Genomic DNA, 15,261 nt, shown 5'->3' on the forward strand with positions numbered 1-15,261 from the left:
TCCAAATCAGGGCAAGAAGAAGCAACAATATCTGACATGAGAACAGGTAAAAGCTACATGCACTAGTTTAGTAATGAATACTGTGCAAATACAGAACAGTTGTATTCAATTCATTCTATCACTATGTGTGTGTGTGTGTGTGTGTGTGTGTGTGTATGTGTGTGTGTGTGTACCTGCATTCCAACCACAGCATATATAAAAAAGAGCATGAGAATGAGCAGAGCCACATAAGGAAGTGCCTGTAACACAATAACAAAGCCATCAAATTGAACTTTTTCTAAACCCCTAAATGAACCACACTAGTGATGTGTTACAACAACTGCTAAGTTGCTGTGCCTGAGTATGGACAGAGGTATTCCTGAATCTTAGATAGCATGAGACAAAAATGTGTCTTGATTGTCAGTCTATGGTATGATATAATTCATATAGTGGATATAACTATATTTTTTTGCACTGCAGTTGGGGGTGGGTTTTTTTTTTTTTTTTAACTCCTTATGATTCAGCATGATTGTGAGGATTAGAACTAATGATAAAGATGTAGTTTGTCAGAGTTTAACCGTAGAAGATTTTGTGACAGCCAGCATACCACAGCACCCCGGCAGGCACCAGAAGTGTCCTTTCTGTTTGAATTTGGGGGTCTTGAGGAAAAGATAAACTGACTGAATGTCATCTATACAGATGTCAAATGAAGTGTCATGCGGCCAATTTATTCAATATTACAGAAGAACAGAATAAATCCTAAAAGTAAATAACTTGTTGAGCAGAAGTGCTGGATAAACATGAGTTCTATGTCTACCAGAGATGAGTGTTTCCTGTGTAAAGACACTTACTTGGAGGGATTTGATGAATGTCCACAAAAGATTTCGTATTCCCTCAGAGCGATTCAAAAGTTTTACAAGACGCATGACACGGAACAGTCTGAAGAATGTGATCGAGACACTCATGTTCTCAGAGGACTTTTCAGGGAGAAAGAGTAAATTGGATGTTATCTGGTACCCCAAACAAAAGCTAAATTGAAATAAATGTGTTAAATATAACTCACCGCAATAGCTTGCATGTGATCTACTTCCTGTGGAGATAAATATATGTATGTTGTATGATGTTAACTATTAGTAGTCTATGTTTTGTTGAATTTCAAAATAGTTAAAATCTTTTTTTCTTTTTTACTTTGTACAATTCACATTTTCACAGAGACACATGTAAGCTTATAAACAATTTTAATGTCAGAATGACATCGAGTCTCAGTTTAATAGACAAACAAAGCTGAAAAGATCAACAAAATTAATGTCAAAAAGAAAGCACAGCATACACACTGTTGTTCATCCACATGATACTACACTTACATCCATTGAGAGCTTGATATATGCATTAAACATGCAGGTTCTGCACACATCATTAATAAACATACAAGAATGGAGTGTTGTGTGTAAAAATAAATTAAATGAATTAATCACATTGACTTTTACCCATGACAACACCTTGACACCTTGAGGTAACCTTGCTCAAATGAATTCGACAATACAATATAGCATTTTTTTATATGGTGTAGCAGCAACTGCATGTCATCATGTAAAAAATTGACTAAAATCTTTTGGGAATGCTTCCAGCACCCATTTGAATCTATGGAGAAGAAACCAATACAAAAACATGTTCCAGTTCTCTACCGTAATCTTACAAAAGTGAGGTTTTAAATTGGAATTTCACACTGTCACACTCTGCAAGTGTGACTGCGTTAAAACAACTTTGACAGTTAAGCTTTAGTCAGTCAAAACAGGCGAGTTCAGCAAGCATAATATACCACAAAAAATAAAAGGAGATAATTTACCTCACATCCATGGAGACAGTAAAGACCTCCAGATGACACCAGGGCTGCCTTTGTGAGATAAATGAATGAATGGTTGAATAAATAACTAAATAAATGGATAGAAGTCATTTTACTGATTTCCTTTATGCAGCCTTCAAGGTACAGGTCAATGATTCAGTGACTTCTTTTAATCTTGGGAACATTCAGTCTACAGCTCTATCTATGACAACCCTATTAGGATAAATCTGGAATGTTCCTTGGATATTGCATCAAAAGAAACATGCACATTATGAGTGACTAAACTGTGAAATATTAGCACTGTGATAATGGTTCTTGCGAGCTGGGGGGAAGGGGGGGTCTTACATCAATTTCACTTAGGATCACATCCACAACACTTCCAATGACGATGACAAAGTCAAACACATTCCAGGGATCGCCAAAATAACCCTTTGAAAAAAGAAAAGAGAATTGTCTTTAAGAGTGGGTTGCACATGTCAGTTGATTTTTTTTTGATTCGCATTGGACTACATACATATATTTTAATGGTAATTAAATGTATTAGTCTTATATCCCTTTTCTTCATCTTATGTCTGAATGATATATCATAATATAGATTCAAATTAACTCAAGGAAGCAACATACGAATGGCAGTTTCAATAAAAAATATGCATGTAAAAAATAGATCACTCTTGCATTTTATATGCAACACAGAATAGTTACGGCATAGAGATACTTATATACAGTATCACAAACACCGATTGATGTTCAGTAAATATGAAAGGATAACCCCTTGCCTAAAAAAGTGAGTGCGAAAGCAAAGTGAAATGACGCACCTTAGCTTTGAATGCCATGAGTTTAAGGATCATCTCCACGGTGAAGAGCACCGTGAAAATGACATTCAACATGTCTGATAGATGAGTAACGTGGTCTGATTGGTTACAGTGCTGTGATTAAACACAAAAGGAGAGACACAACATTAGCCTGTTTAATCTTCGTCCATCTTGCCAAAGTAAAGGTACACCTCCTTCTGACTACCCATGAGTCAGGATGGACTGGTGTGGGACATATTATTTTAACTTAGTGTTCTGATCGTAAATTATTTATTCTCCAATATCCACCGTTGTGGACTTCAATGTAGTAATTCCTTTCTAAATTGTAACTTTTCTTATAGAAAAGAAAAAGGAAAACAGAAAAAAAAAACACCTTTTTTTGTGACCGAACTGATTAGTTGTCACAGCTTTTCTGACCTGAATAAAAAAAGTCAAACTCTTTGTGTTTTGCTTCAATTCAGAACATGATAAAGACTGAGATTTAATCCTTTTTGACATTTTCTCAGGTTTACATCTTGAAATAACACGTAGGCTTGTTATGAATGTATGTATGTATTATTATTTTCTCAGTGTTTGATATTGCATTTCTACACCTTGATCCTGGGATGATTAAATGACTGAGATTTAGAGATTTCCAACTACTTCAAGCACATTTGTTTAACATATTTCCTTTGTGTGACGGGAAACTTTAATTCTTAGGTAGTCTTATGGTCATGTGACCTGACGTGGCACCAAGACGGAGTTAGCTTCTTGGATTCTAGTGACTCAAATTCAGGTGAACGAGAAACAGAGGGAAAATGGCACTTTCGGACAACTTCCTGAGGGATTGAACTTTACAGAGGTTGCAAACGATTTCCTCGCACTTACCTATACGGAAAGCTAAGGCGAACTACCGTATTTTCACGACCATTAGGCGCACCGTACTAGAAGGCGCAGTCTCAGTTATGTGTGCCATTATTGTATTTAACACACACCAATGGTGCACCTGATTATAAGGCGCACATTTTATATATGGTGTCCTCTATTACACCCGCCTTACAACAACAACACACACACAAGTATACAAGTGTGCGGATTTAAAAATAGAGCGGGAGCTAAACTGAGTTTGGTATTCACATTTTTTTTACCGGTAATCGTCATCAATCAAACCAATGGAAGTCCTCATCCTCTGTTTCTGATTTGAACAGCTGCGCTTAATCTCCATCAAACATGGCAGGTTCAGGTTCTTCACTGTCAGAGTCACTTTCCGTGCCGCGCGGCTCCTCGGAAATGATGCCGGCTTTTGTGAAAGCTCCAACAACAGTGCTGGACACGTTAGCCCGAGCATCTACAATCCATTCGCAAATTGTGGCATTACTCGCCCGGCGCTGCCTTCTACTCCTAGTAGAACCGTGGTCTCCACGGTTTCCCCTTCAACGTTCTCATGGTGTTCTCTACTACGTCCGCCTCACAACAACAACACACACGCACACACAGGGCGCACTGCACTATAGGGCGCGCCGCACAATTTGAAGAAAATCTAAGACTTTTATGTGCGCCTTATAGTCGTGACAATACGGTACATTAGTCAAGACCGTAAGTGTAACCACTGTGTTTTTTCTCACCTTTATTTGAGGTTATAATACTTAAAACCCACAACTCAGTAATGTTAATATGTGTTGGTATCTGTAGGCCATCAGGTGCTCGCTATTCTGTCTTGTAGCTCCAGCTATATTGTCAAACCACCTCCAATTCAATTTTGGATTTATTTCTCTGTCTTCTTATTTCTACATTTATTTTGGTCTATGTTGTGGCTCCTGCCTGCTGTGTTGTGAATAATCTCTGTGACTTGGCTCCCGCTGCTGTATAGTGAATAACACTTGTCATTGTTATCTGGCAACATTTTGTGTGGAATGAATTCCTAAAAAGGTTGATTGTTTATGGTTGGGGTAATATTTAGTATTTCGCAGCCACAACTGACTGGTTACACTTATTTTGCTTTCTTGTTAGATTCTCCATCCTTGTTATCTCATTTTTTTTTTTTTTTAATTAGAAATCAACATGAACGCATAATTTTTATATAACTGAATAAAACTGACTTATTTCTGCACATAAGCTTCCTTCCTTTCTTCATTCATTCTATTGAGTAACTCAACCTGTGTAGTACTCCTAGTGGCCTTTAGGTGGTTTACATTTGCAATGAAAATATTGTATCCATTATGTACGCCCTCACGCACATCTCAAGACATGAGTCATAAAGATGCATGAAAAAAAAAAATTGTGTAAAATGTATGTGTAACACAAATAGATTTTTACATTCTTACCTGCATTCCTAAGCACATGGTATTCAGCATGATAAGAAGGAACATAAGGTACTCAAAGTAGCAGGAGGTCACGATGTACCACACTTGATACTGATAGGGATTCTTGGGAATATAACATCGCAGAGGTCGAGCCTTAAGAGCGTACTGCACACACTGGCGCTGGAGGATTCAAAAGGATTAAAGGATTGGGATTGACTGAAGTAAAACATTCTTTTAATAGTATATTTCTATAGTTTTTGTGTCCATAAATTATTACGTTTTCTTTCGACACTCTCCTAAGGTGCGATCACACCCAAACGTGTGTGTGTGTGTGTGTGTGTGTGTGTGTGTGTATGTGTGTGTGTGTGTGTGTGTTTGTGTATGTTTGTGTGTGTGTGTGTGTGTGTGTGTGTGTGTGTGTGTGTGTGTGTGTTTGTGTGTGTGTGTAGACATACCTGGTTTTTGTCCAGCTCGCAGTTCTTGTACTCCTGCTCTCCTTGCTCCTGAAAGGTGACAATGACGAAGCCCACGAATATATTCATCATGAAAAAGGCGATGAGGATGAGGTAAATGATAAAGAAGATCGAGATGGCGACTCGGTTGTTGTATACTGGGCCTTTATCCTCTATGTTTGAATCAATTGCTTTATAGAGAATCCTGGATGGGAAAAAAATAAATGAAATGATAAAAAGAGAAAAAAAGAAAAAAAAGCATAATCACAATGCCACCTGCATATCCGCATATTGCATAAAAATTCACTGATACTAGACAAAAAAGATTAAACCTTTGAATTTGTTTTGATTTTTTTTCTGCAGCTTTAACAACAACAAAAAAAAATCCTGGTCTTTTTCCAACTGCAAACAAACAAATGTGCAATGACTGGCACACAAAACAATATGACTCACTTTGGCCATCCTTCAAATGTTGAGATGGTGAAGAGAGCCAGCATCCCATTCAGGATATTATCGAAGTTTAGGTCAGAGTTGGTCCACTCCCTTTTACGGACCTCCATCTCATGAAGTGCTCCTTCCTGGTACTTTATATACCAACCTCTGAATCAAAATATAGGGTATTAAAAACTGATGAAGAGTGTAGTCCAGAATTTTTCTTCCTTTAGATAAAGACAGGGAAGCTTGTGTGTTTCAAATAAAGAGTGAATGAGCCATTCAGTCTCAACTAATAAGAGATGAACTATAAAGAACCTGGATGATTTTTTAATTTAATAATTATATAAACAAACCTGCTGAAAAAAATGACATTAGAAAAGAGGCAAAGATCCTGTACATTAATGTATTATATTAACATACATTGTCTTAACATAGGCTGATAACCTCTCAGAAGTGTGAAACATCGTTTTCAGCAATTGTTCCCTTTTTTTTTTCAATTGAATGAGCTATATGCTTACTTGCATGCTTCTTCTGTCATTTGGTCAGGATCTGTGCAGGAATAGAACTTGCCCTGGCAATGCAATCAGTTGAATATATAAATTACACTGAACAATGTCAAGCATCCCCCTTGCTGCCTTTTTATTTCCCTCTCACCTTGAAAAGTTGGACTCCAATGCAGGCAAACATGAAGTCAAGCAGCATGGTGACAAGTACAATGTTTCCAATGGTTTTGACAGCAACAAACACACACTGGACCACATGCTAAACATAGAAATTGCAGGTAAGTCACTGACCAGGCCAGAATGACACTGCTTTGTAAAAGTTGAACCAAAATATGTGCCCACAAAAAGCCTTACCTTGAGTCCCTTTGCCCTATTGATAGCTCTCAAGGGCCGGAGTACCCTCAGCACTCTCAGAATCTTTACCACAGAGATAGCACTGGACCTAAAATATTTAAACACACATTCACACAGTATTTAATTGTGCCTCATTTAATGCTCAAGACTGAGTAATGAATTGTACTCAAGATCTACTTACTCCATGCCCATGGAGAGGAGAGACACACTGACCACAAGAAGATCCAAGATATTGAAAGAATTACGGCAAAAAGACCCTTTGTGGAGAATGGCACCATATGTTGTCATCTGAGGGAAAATGATTGTATGTTACCAATGACATGACACAAACAACAGTAGTATACATAATTTTGCTGAGCTAAGAACAGCGGTGCCTATACCATTTTTTGGAATTGAATTGAATTGAATTGAATTGAATTCTGGGCTAATTATATATACTGTATATGTGTGTGTGAGAGTGTGTATCATCTTATTTAGTTGTATTTGCATATTGTTTGTTTTGTGTCGTTACCTTGAGCACAATCTCTGCAGTAAACACAGATGTGAAGACTATATCAGCATAGGCCAGCACCTAGAATTATAGGTATTTCAACATATTTGTCATTTTTATTGATTTTTAAAAAAAATCTTCCTTAACATCATAACACTTTTTATTTGGTCACCTGGTTCCTGAAGGACATGGGGTCTATTGGATCCTCTGCAGCTAATGAGATAGATGACAGCAGGATGAAAAGGAGGATGATGTTGGTGAAAGTAGTTGCATTGATGATGCGATGGCAGAGTTTTCGGAACCTAAATTTTGTTAAAAGACAAAAGAAAAAAGACTCCTTCGTTCAATCTGTCCTTTATAACAAGAAGAATCAGTGATCAGATATAGATTATGACCATTCATTTCTGCTTCAAGCACTCATAATTTGCGCGATTCTGTATTATTAAATGATAAAACAATATTGCACAAATTATTAAAACAATTATTTAATGTGTTATCGTAACTGAACTTGAATCCTACTTGTTCTGTGGACCAAATATAAAAAAAGAGCTGGCTTCTGGCATTGGGACTGCTTCTTCCTTTAACTGAAGATCTGCCATGGGACGCGGTCTTGGACTTTCTGGGATCTCAGGGTCCTCCTCCTCATCATCACCTAACAAACATCAACAGCAATCACCAAGGATTTTTTTTGGCAGATTATTGGGATGGACCATGTATTTCACATTATAACCTTGAAGCACTGTCGTTTACCGGGAAAGTCAGCTGGAGGGAAAGGGTCTTTGATTTCATTCACATTGGACTCAAATTCATCTATTTTAAGCTGGAAACAGAGACAGACACTCAATTTGGATCAGTTAAAGTTAATTAAAAAAAAATACATACGTGTATATATATATATACTGCTCAAAAAAATAAAGGGAACACTTGAACAACACAATTTAACTCCAAGGCAATCACACTTCTGTGAAATCATAATGTCCACTCAGGAAGCAACACAGATTCATTTTGACTTGTTTTAAGGACATTGCATCAAAGTTGGATCAGCCTGGAGTTTGTTTTTACACTTTAATTTTGAGTGTGATTCTTATCCAGACCTCCATGGGTTGATACAATTGATTTCCATTGATCATTTTTGTGTGATTTTGTTGTCAGCACATTCAACTGTGTAAAGAGCAAAGTATTTCATAAGAATATTTCATTCATTTAGATCTAGGATGTGTTTTTTAAGTGTTCCCTTTATTTTTTTGAGCAGTGTATATACACTCAATCTCCCAACACAAACATACACATGCACACATGCGCACTCGCACACAGATGTACACTCACACACATTGCTACATTACCCTTGCAGTCGTGGGGATGCCCTCAACACCCTTTGCCCTTTGTTCAGCCAACTTCTTCGCAATATTAGCTTTTTCCTCTAAAGTCTTACTTGGCAAATTGGACCTGTGATTAAACAGGGATATGCATTCCCAACAAAATAAGTTATGTTGAAAAAGAATGCTCTACATTAAAAACTCCCATCACTCAGTCACTGTAGTAAATTTAGAGCTGACAGATAGTGATCTAATAGAAGAATAGCTTAATACAGCTCCACGAAGCCTTATTTATGTATCTTTAGCTGTGTATAATTAGAATGTCATTTAGCATTTGCAAAAATCCATTGTGAGACTACAAACTAATGACAGCTCATGGGGGACAATTAAAGGATTGCTTTCTTGCTCAGACATTTCTGAGGATTTAACAAATAACCCTCCTTTTACTAAATTTCCGTATTATGAATGGCCATGGTTACCCTTTGTAAGAACCGCATTAAATGATATGGATACAGAAAAATTGACAGTCCAATACTATCTGCAAATATTAGGTAGCAATGAAACCATGGTGGTGTAGAGTTATCTATATGGAAATGGGCTTCCTTTGAAATGCGTGTTTTTAAAAAGATTTGTTCAACTATTCATATGTTTGTCTGTTGTTGAGATACTAACTTCCCTCAATTGTCAGTCCCCCTGTCCCTATTTAATTAATTTCTCCTCCGCTTCATTAATTTCATGTTAAATCTATATCCAAGAAGAGTTGCATTTGAAATAACTGCATCACGGAAGTGGCCAACGGCCGTACAAAACACATTTGGTGAATATCGACTCTTTTTGGCCCTAAAGCCCCTAAAACTGCACCCAGAGGAACCATTGTTTTGCATTCAGGCTCTCTGAGCGTCTTTTTATTGAAATTCGTGGAGGCTCCCATTCCATCACAGGCTGTGGGTTCTATTACAACTCTGGTTCGATGCCATGCACATACAACTCAATTGGAAAATGCAAGAAACCAAACCATGTTTCAATATCTGATTGAGAAAAAAAAAAGAAATTTATTAGGCCATGTTCTTTCAAAACATGGAATTATGCTGCCTTTGATAAATATTCATGACATTTCCCTTTAATTTACATATTTATGGGCTTGGGTAAAAAAAAGTCACATATTGAAAAATGGAAAACTCACCTTAGTGCTTTCTTGTATTTTTTCTCTTCCGCTTTCTCCTTCTGTGCTAAAGTTAGAGACTCAGCTTCTGCCAAATTATCAACGGCAATGGCCAGGAAGACATTCAGAAGGATGACTGAATTAGAGTCAAAGATTGTTTTACTGAATTGATGTTCCATTGCGCCACTTGTAAATACAGTATTACTGAAGTAAATGTATGCAAATGCTCTTAAAGGATACAATTTCCACAGACAAAAAGGATGATGAAGTAGATGCTAACTAAGATTCCTGGCATGCTGGGACCTCCATGAGCCATGATGCCATCATACATGACAGCATTCCAGTCCTCACCTGTCAGGATCTATAAAGAAAAAAAAATGAAATATTTGTCAGATAAAATCTTTTTTGATTTTTTTTATTAGGCATCAAAGTACATGACTAAATATCAAATATATCTAAGAACAGAAAACATGATTCCAAATTGTTTAACTAGTCTCAAATATCTTAGAAAAGTGATGGGCTGAATAGAGGGTTACACCTAGTTTAGTATTTCTGTATTCCTTCTTCTCTTTTTTTTTTTTTTTTTTTTTTTTTACTTTTTTTAACTATTTAATAGCTTGAACAACCATTATCACAAGTCATATTTGTAGTACCTGGAAAACTGTGATCAGGGCCTGAGGAAAACTGTCAAAAGTGCTGCGAGGTTTGGCCTGGTTGGGAAAATTGAACTTTCCTCCAAATACCTGCATGCCCAGCAGGGAGAAGATAACAATGAAGAGGAAGAGGAGCAGCAGCAAACAGGCGATGGACCGGACTGAGTTCAAGAGAGATGCTACCAGATTACTGAGAGATGTCCAGTACCTGAGAATAAATTGAATATGTGGGTTACCAGGAGCAGCAATGCCTGCATACTCCACAATTTAGTTTTTAGGGCTTGGGTGGCAAGTGCACTCGTCTGGGAACCAATGTTCCTGGTGAGACATCCATGTTCCTCCTAGCCTGTCGTGGTGCTCTTAAACAATACACAGAGCACCTAACGAGGATTTAGGTGCTCCCAACCCTAACCCCAGTCACTGCTCAGTGGTTGCCCAAAAGGTGTGGTTCATCCATGATGGGTGAAATCCATAGGACACATTTGGCTGATGTTTTGCTATTTCTTTCATTCTTTCCTTCTTTCTTAGTACAGGTGATTATCAGCTTTTGGGATTTGAATGAATAATTACAATAGTCAAGCTCTTAACTACCATGTCAGTTTTCAGTGTGTTTTTAGAAATTAAATTTCATATCTATACATACATATTGTATATTACAGTATACCAAATATGTGTTGTGTTGCCTGTGTTACCTGGTGACTTTAAGCAGACGAAGCAGTCTTATGCAACGTAGCACAGAGATGCCCATTACTGACATGATGTCCATTTGGACAAGAATGATCTCCAAGATCCCAGTGGACACCACAAAACAGTCAAATCGATTGAAGAGAGACATTAAGTAGGAAGACAGGCCCAGGGCATACATCTTCATAAACATCTCAATGGAAAACATCAACAGCAGCACCTTATTGGCAGTGTCTGGGTTTTTATCAAAGGGACCAAAATAAAACAGAAACAGGAAAGAGTTATTTGATTGTTCCTAAAATATATGGAATACATATATTTTTATTTGAAAATTGACCTAAACACAATGTGAAGTGATACCTATTACTACTAAGGTTAGTTTGTGTATACTATTTTATTATACCAGTAAAATAAGTGCTTCTATTAGTCACAAATGAATGCAAAAAAGTGTTGATGTCCCTGACCTTGCCAGTTTGTGAGACTCTCACTCTGCCTGTGGTGTTCTGTGGCAATGGCGAGTGTATTGAAGAAGACAAGCATGATCACCCACCAGTAGAACAGTTTGGACTTAACAAACACCATGCATTTGCGACGCAACCAGCGATTCCACTTTCGTGCCAGCTTACTGCACAGGAAAGGGAGAGAATGATTGAAGATTTAATTTTTCGTGACTTTTATGGTTATCGTAAAGCAATTCAACCCTTATCATTTACAGATTTTTTAATGCACATTGTATTACATCTCCACTAAATATACTGTCTGTTTCTTGTAGAGCTGCCACTGATAAAACTCATGCCACTGATAAAACGTGCCACTTTGATGAGGGTAAGAGATGCAAGAAGATCACAGACAGGATGCAATATTATGTATTCTACATTTGTTAAACCTCTGCAATAATATCTCATGCTATGCCATACTGTATTTGCAAATGATGCATGAAAGAAATTGTTTTCTCTATGCTTGTGCATTATGAGCTTTATAATATGCTGACTGAATTGCGTTACAATTAATTGTTAAAAAAAAATCAGTTACTCTGGTTTACCAAACTGCTTTTCTTGAAAAACATCAAATATATTGTGTATCCTGGGAGTCTACACATTTTTTTCAATATGCACTTATCTCTTTACTTACCTCTACAAAATGTTACAAATAAATTGTTTTCTGTTGAACTCCAAGCATCTTTATACCATCATTTTACCATTTAGAAATAAACAAATATTTAAAAGAAGACAAAAAAACATTGGTTGTAGAACCACTTACTAGTAGTAGACTATCAGCTGCATTGTGTCCATTTTACCAGCACTTCCTGCTTCTGATTCTCCATTTTCAGGAAGTAGACCTGTTGAAAGCACATAGAGGCACACATGGGATCTGATTTACTCCATAAACACATATAAACTCAAATGAAGGCTTTATAAAACTCACCTATAGTAACTCTGTAAATGTTTGCAACACATATGTGTGACTACTCAAATGTAGCCAACATACAAAGTTAATTAAAAGGATGCAATAATAATGTGTTGACCATGTGTAGGGTGCAAAGTTTAGAAACTCATTACATAACAGTCTAGATTAAAATTTAATGTTATTGAATCTGATGCTTTCATCTTATGATAATGATTCTTAAATTTATAAGTCAAGCACTGTTTTTTCCTTCACTGGGCCTGGTTTTTAGATGCCCAGTGCTCTCTGAGCCAATTTTCTGTTGACAAATCTCTAAAGATGTAATGATTCTTACTTTGAGAACATGAAATTGGGCACTGTAAATTACATATTCATGATTCTCCAGCTTGGGTTTTAGTTGTTATTTTACATTTGTGATAATGCAATTAACAGGAAATTTTAAGTTTAATTTGTATTGAGCTCCAAATAATGGTCAAAAGCAATCACCAATTTAAGACAAAGGCTTTTGCACAGGCACAACCAGCATGCATCCAGACCGACACCATTACCTGGGACACTATTGTATATCGTGATGTGAGGTACAAAAAGTGGCAATAATTTAACATTAGATTTTAGCCTGAGTTTCAAAGAAGGAATTAGATTTTGAAAACTCCACTCTTCTTTTTTTAATATATTTTACCTTGTCTGTCCTGGTCATTGTCCATGACTTCAGCCTGAGTAATCCAGTCCATGTAGCCCTTCAGGTCTTCATCCAACTGCTGGGTTTCCCTCAGTTTCTGAAACTCTCCACGAGACTTTGCTTTCTCACGCTCTTTTGTGAACTCACTGATGGAAATAAAGGTTAAAGATTAATGAGTGAATTATGATGATATGTCAAAGTAATGAATGGAAGTAGTGAAACAAAGGCTACTCCTACCCGCTAAGGACACCTAGAACAAGGTTGAGCACGAAGTAGGAACCGACCAAGATGAGTGTGGTAAAAAAGATCCAAGGCCACTCCATTCCAATGGCATCATTAACCTGTAAGACACATCACCATTATTTCATATTTAAAAGGGACCATGGCTCAACAATGTTTTCCATGTTCAGAAAAAAGGTATACTGTAAATAGGACATACAATTATATCTTATTCAGTAGAATCTTACATACACAAACATATGATGTCTCTTACCCAGTAGAGGACATCTGTCCACCCTTGTGTGGTAATACACTGGTAGACAGTCAGCATGGAGAAGCCAAGGTTGTCAAAGTGTGTGATGCCATGGTTTGGGCCTGGCCAGCCAGCTCGACACTCTGTACCATTGATGGTACAGCGGCGTCCATTCCCTGCTTGGGCACAGGGAGCGGGCTTCTCATTTTCCACGGTGGCAATGATGTCTGAGGGGCAACACAATGGAATGTTAATGGGATCAGACAATTTGATTGTATGGGCTAATTTCAATCTGTGGCTCTTTTGTGCCACCCTAATATTCTTTGCCTGATTCTTTCTGAGGTGAGAAAAGTTTAGAGGGTATAAGAGTATCCAATCTGATTTATTTTATTTTATTTTATTTTATCAAGGCACACCTTTAAATCACGAGTTGAGAGAATTCTCCATAAATTCCTCATGAATTATAGTCAAAGGATAAATTTTTATTTTTCATGAGGAACTAAGAGAACTATTCTAGACATTGGGTTGTCTCAGTTTAATGTGGTGTTAATAATCCAAACAAAAGGAATTGGAATATCAATAGCCTGTATCAGCAGAGGATATAAAGATATCCTATTTAATTGGAATACAGATACAGTAAATTATAATAGTGTTAATTTAACATGATTTTATTGCAATTAAAAAAAATCACAAAATACCTGCTTAGCAATACATGTTCATGTTTGCTACCTTGCAGCACTACTACCCATTTACAATGGTCTCTTTTCTTTCATGCGACCAACCCCACACCGCGGAAGCCAGAATTGGTGTAAGAAAATAGGGTGTGCAGTGAACAGTGTCTCTGGTCTGATGTAAATATGATCAAAGGATCATTTTCAGCGAAGTCTATTTCTGTTGAGTTAGGCATGTTGAAAAAAATAGAAACAACTAAGAATCTTCAGATGGCACATTGCTGAAGCCAAGCTGCAGACAGCTGCTGACAGATACTACTTGGCTGCTCTAACTTGATAATATTGCTGCCTGAATAAATGTAATATCTGTTGTCACTGAGATGTGCCCGCAGAATCACACCCACAAGTATTTCCTACCAATGTGTGGTGTCTACATTGGTGTCGAAACAGCTAATTAGTAGAAAAAGGCCAGTTAAAAAACAATGGTTTTAATCCACAGCTTCTCAATTGTATAACAGGCATGTACTGTATGTGAAGAAGGTCTACTTTGGCAGCTCAGCAAAGATGGGAAATACTATCAAATAATTAATCTTACACCACATGAAGCCTGCTTTAAAAGAGGTCTGCATAAAATTCTAAAAATCCAGCCAGGGAGGCAAATAAGGCATTGAGGCTCTATCAGAGCATTTGAATGATAAAAATAAATTCCCCACAATGTGAATTAATCTTGATCATAATGTTGTTTGTGTGCTGTACTGTACATCAAACATTGGTCGGAAAAACTGATTACTCATTACCAAGGAAAAGAACTAATATGAAAAAAAAGTTAATTCTGGTGTATCATCCGCATTTTCGAAATGGTCAACAGACCAGTTATGCCATTGTGGAATGTTGATTCCTCCCTTCCGCTCTCTCTCCTCTCTCTCTCTTTCACACACACACACACACACACACACACACACACACACACACACACACACACACACACACACACACACACACACACAACTGGGGTCAAAGGCACACCAGTTCAGTTTGGCCCATGTCTCAAGACTGATGTATTCAATGAA

At 37.2% G+C, this 15,261-nt stretch overlaps 1 protein-coding gene across 2 annotated transcripts in view; it reads right to left on the reverse strand.

The window, feature by feature from the left end:
- The window catches only part of LOC147222213 (dihydropyridine-sensitive L-type skeletal muscle calcium channel subunit alpha-1-like), a 31,631-nt gene that overhangs the window by 10,746 nt on the left and 5,624 nt on the right, over positions 1-15,261 (reverse strand). For both annotated transcript variants that reach the window (XM_086168298.1, XM_086168299.1), the window contains exons 6-32: positions 13,542-13,747; positions 13,286-13,389; positions 13,049-13,194; positions 12,226-12,304; positions 11,430-11,590; positions 10,974-11,199; positions 10,282-10,489; positions 9,869-9,989; positions 9,650-9,764; positions 8,494-8,596; positions 7,901-7,970; positions 7,670-7,802; positions 7,323-7,452; positions 7,172-7,231; positions 6,842-6,948; positions 6,661-6,748; positions 6,458-6,565; positions 6,322-6,374; positions 5,822-5,968; positions 5,372-5,573; positions 4,938-5,096; positions 2,638-2,748; positions 2,168-2,251; positions 1,826-1,873; positions 1,043-1,069; positions 831-956; positions 174-239 (exon numbers count right to left, since the gene is read on the reverse strand). In XM_086168298.1, the coding sequence (XP_086024424.1) occupies positions 174-239; positions 831-956; positions 1,043-1,069; positions 1,826-1,873; positions 2,168-2,251; positions 2,638-2,748; positions 4,938-5,096; positions 5,372-5,573; positions 5,822-5,968; positions 6,322-6,374; positions 6,458-6,565; positions 6,661-6,748; positions 6,842-6,948; positions 7,172-7,231; positions 7,323-7,452; positions 7,670-7,802; positions 7,901-7,970; positions 8,494-8,596; positions 9,650-9,764; positions 9,869-9,989; positions 10,282-10,489; positions 10,974-11,199; positions 11,430-11,590; positions 12,226-12,304; positions 13,049-13,194; positions 13,286-13,389; positions 13,542-13,747 (3,188 nt within the window). The remainder of the gene's footprint in view (positions 1-173; positions 240-830; positions 957-1,042; positions 1,070-1,825; positions 1,874-2,167; positions 2,252-2,637; positions 2,749-4,937; positions 5,097-5,371; positions 5,574-5,821; positions 5,969-6,321; positions 6,375-6,457; positions 6,566-6,660; positions 6,749-6,841; positions 6,949-7,171; positions 7,232-7,322; positions 7,453-7,669; positions 7,803-7,900; positions 7,971-8,493; positions 8,597-9,649; positions 9,765-9,868; positions 9,990-10,281; positions 10,490-10,973; positions 11,200-11,429; positions 11,591-12,225; positions 12,305-13,048; positions 13,195-13,285; positions 13,390-13,541; positions 13,748-15,261) is intronic.

The sequence above is a fragment of the Fistularia commersonii genome, chromosome 21 (assembly GCF_037954325.1).
Source record: "Fistularia commersonii isolate RoL2024-O1a breed Wild chromosome 21, RoL_Fcom_v1.0, whole genome shotgun sequence".
NCBI lineage: Eukaryota > Metazoa > Chordata > Actinopteri > Syngnathiformes > Fistulariidae > Fistularia > Fistularia commersonii.